The sequence below is a fragment of the Ursus maritimus genome, unplaced genomic scaffold, assembly GCF_017311325.1.
Source record: "Ursus maritimus isolate PB19 unplaced genomic scaffold, ASM1731132v1 scaffold_23, whole genome shotgun sequence".
Lineage (NCBI taxonomy): Eukaryota > Metazoa > Chordata > Mammalia > Carnivora > Ursidae > Ursus > Ursus maritimus.
The window spans coordinates 8,820,263-8,822,766 of record NW_024424786.1 but is presented as its reverse complement, the minus strand read 5'-3'; the positions used below and the strand labels follow the sequence as shown (position 1 = coordinate 8,822,766).

Genomic DNA, 2,504 nt, shown 5'->3' with positions numbered 1-2,504 from the left:
TAAAAGCCTAGCCCATCCCGATGTGCCCATACCCAAGAAGCAACTATTCTAATCTGGACTGAGCCTTGGCGTCCCTGCAGCCTTCAGAAGCTCAGATGAAGATAGGAAAGGAAGGAGGATTCCTTTTGTCCCTGGAGAAGTCCACACCCGTTGCTGTTCCATTAAGCAAAGGGAAAACTGCTACCCTCTCAGACCTGGGTAAACGAACAGGCCAGCAAGAAGCTCTGAGACGCCCAACTTTGTATCCTCAGGCGGGCTAACTGCCAAAGAGGGGCGCCTGGGGCGCAGGCGGAGGGAACTTTCCGGCCAACCTAGGCACGGCACCCTCCCCAGCCCTTTCCCCCATAAACTTGCTGCCTGGCCTGGGAAGGAGGCTATGGCTCTAGAGAAGGGAAATGCTAGTGGTAAAAGAAGAAAAGATAAAGGGAGAACTGACTACACGCCGGTTCTGGGGTGCAAGGTCGGCAGCGCGTACCAAGGCTGGCTAGCACAGGAATAAAAATTCGCCACGCGCCCACCCCCACCCCCACCCCCAGCATGGGAGAGCTGTATTTTTGCCCATACTGTGCCTACCCCACCCCACCCCACCTTCACCTCTACTATTAGACCCGTGGAGAAGACGGCTGAGAACGGGTCTCCAAACCCCAAGAGGTATGGGGGCTGGGGGTGAGTGGGAGCGGATGGAAGGAGGTGCTCTTAGAGTCCTCACAACTGCGTCTCTGAAGGCAGAACGAAGTGGGGACTTCAGAAATTACGCCAATTATCCTAGTCCTCCCTCCACAATCCCCAACCGGCAATTATAGCAAGGGAAAACTGGTTGGGAGCTTGAGAAAATCTCCCTGGATTGTCTCCACGGTTCTAATTCCCCCGAATTATTGTTCGTCCAGCCCTTGGGGACAGGGTGGAAAGGGAGAAAATGCTCCTGGAGTTCTCCTGGGGAGAGTCCGAGGAGACCAGCGAGACCACGGAATCCCGCGGTTCGCCTGCAGCCCTCACCCGGTGCCGTGCCCTCCCGGGCCCCTGCCGCGCCCGCCGGCCGGCCGGAAGCGCTCTCTCTGCGGGTGCGACTCCCGCCGCTGCCCCTTCCCGGCCCGGCCCCGCGCCGGGAGACCGGTTTCCACCGCACCTTCCAAGTTCGGGGGTGTGGGACTCGCGGGCCGAACCTGCTGTGGTTTCGACCCGGAAGCTGGTTACTAAGAGCAGGAGGGTGCGCCGGCTCGGCCGCGCCCCTCACTCTGGCGTCCGCGAGGCCGCGTCTCCAAGGAAGGGGGCACTCACGGGGGCATCTTCCAGCCCGTGAGTCCCACTTCTCACGCTTTGCCCTGGAGCAAGGCAGAGAGATCCAAGGGACCCATCCACGCTGCGCCGTCCTTCCCGGACCAGCGCGGAGCTCGAATCCAGGTCTCCCGACGCCTGTGCCGGCACTGGGCACAGCGGCGCGGCTCCCCCTTTCCCCGGCATGCCTCCGACCGCCCCAACCCTGCTTACCTGTCCTGGCGGTGCACACACAGAACCACACAACTAAAATCACATCCCTCGGCATCGCTCCCGAGGGTCCCCGCCAAACGGGGCGCGCGGAAACCAGGAGGAAACAAATGCGCCTGGATCCTAAGGCGCGCCGGGCACGGAGCGGCCAAACTTGCTAGCGGGCGGCGGGGGAGGTGGCTCGGCAAGCGCCGGGTGCTGCGCTCGGGGATCGCGCCCCGCAAGGCGGCCCCGGCCGCCCCGCCCCCAGCCCGCCCCCCACCGCGGGCGGCGGCGGCGCGGGGCTCGGGTCCCGGTCCCCGCTGCGGCTGCGCCCGCCTCGGAGGTGGGGCGGGAGCTCGGGGCTCGGCCACTCCGGCAGGTTGCTCTCGGCGCTGGGATCGGGTTCTCCTGCTTCGCTCGCCGACCTGCGAGGACCCGGCGGCAGGCGCGGAAGCCGCTACCACCAGGAGCGCCGGAACTGGAGTCCCGGGACGCGCAGCCGATAGGGAGACGCTGAAGACGCCAGGCGCCCCCTCGGCTTCACGCTCTCCAGCCCGGCCGAGCTGGCCTCGCCACTGTCTCTGGCTCTGCTTCGCCGCCGCCGTGGGGGCTGCCGAAGTTGCCACAGTTCATCCCGGCCGAGACGAAGAGCCGCCGAGCCCTCGCGAGTGGGCTTTTCCCCCCCGCGGGAACCCTGACCCGGGCGGCGCCACGGAGCGCGCCCAGCCCCTCCCCGGAAAACAATTACTCGGGATTCGCTCGGGCGACGGGGAGGGGAGGGGCGATGGGCTGAGGGGGATGGCGGCCGAGTCAGTGCTCACCACCTGTACCTCCGTCTCCTCTCTCGGGGGGACCCCCCCCTCTCTCTGGGCACACGCTTTGGGAGCGCGGAGGGAGGCCGCCGAGGCGGGGGGCACCGAAGAAGGGTCCCCGAGCTGGAATGAGATGCAGGGGGATTAGGGGAGTCTATCTGCAAACCTTCCGGTTCTGCAGGGCAAATGCTGCCACATAGGGGAAATTCCTAACCATTTTTTTTT

At 65.1% G+C, this 2,504-nt stretch overlaps 1 protein-coding gene across 2 annotated transcripts in view; it reads right to left on the bottom strand.

Annotated features, from left to right (window-relative positions):
- The window catches only part of NELL1 (neural EGFL like 1), an 821,556-nt gene extending 819,913 nt beyond the window's left edge, over window positions 1-1,643 (bottom strand). For both annotated transcript variants that reach the window (XM_040638900.1, XM_040638901.1), the window contains exon 1: window positions 1,489-1,643. In XM_040638900.1, coding sequence (XP_040494834.1) covers window positions 1,489-1,543 — 55 coding nt within the window. In that variant the 5' untranslated portion in view covers window positions 1,544-1,643. The remainder of the gene's footprint in view (window positions 1-1,488) is intronic.
- Window positions 1,644-2,504: the final 861 nt, after the last annotated feature.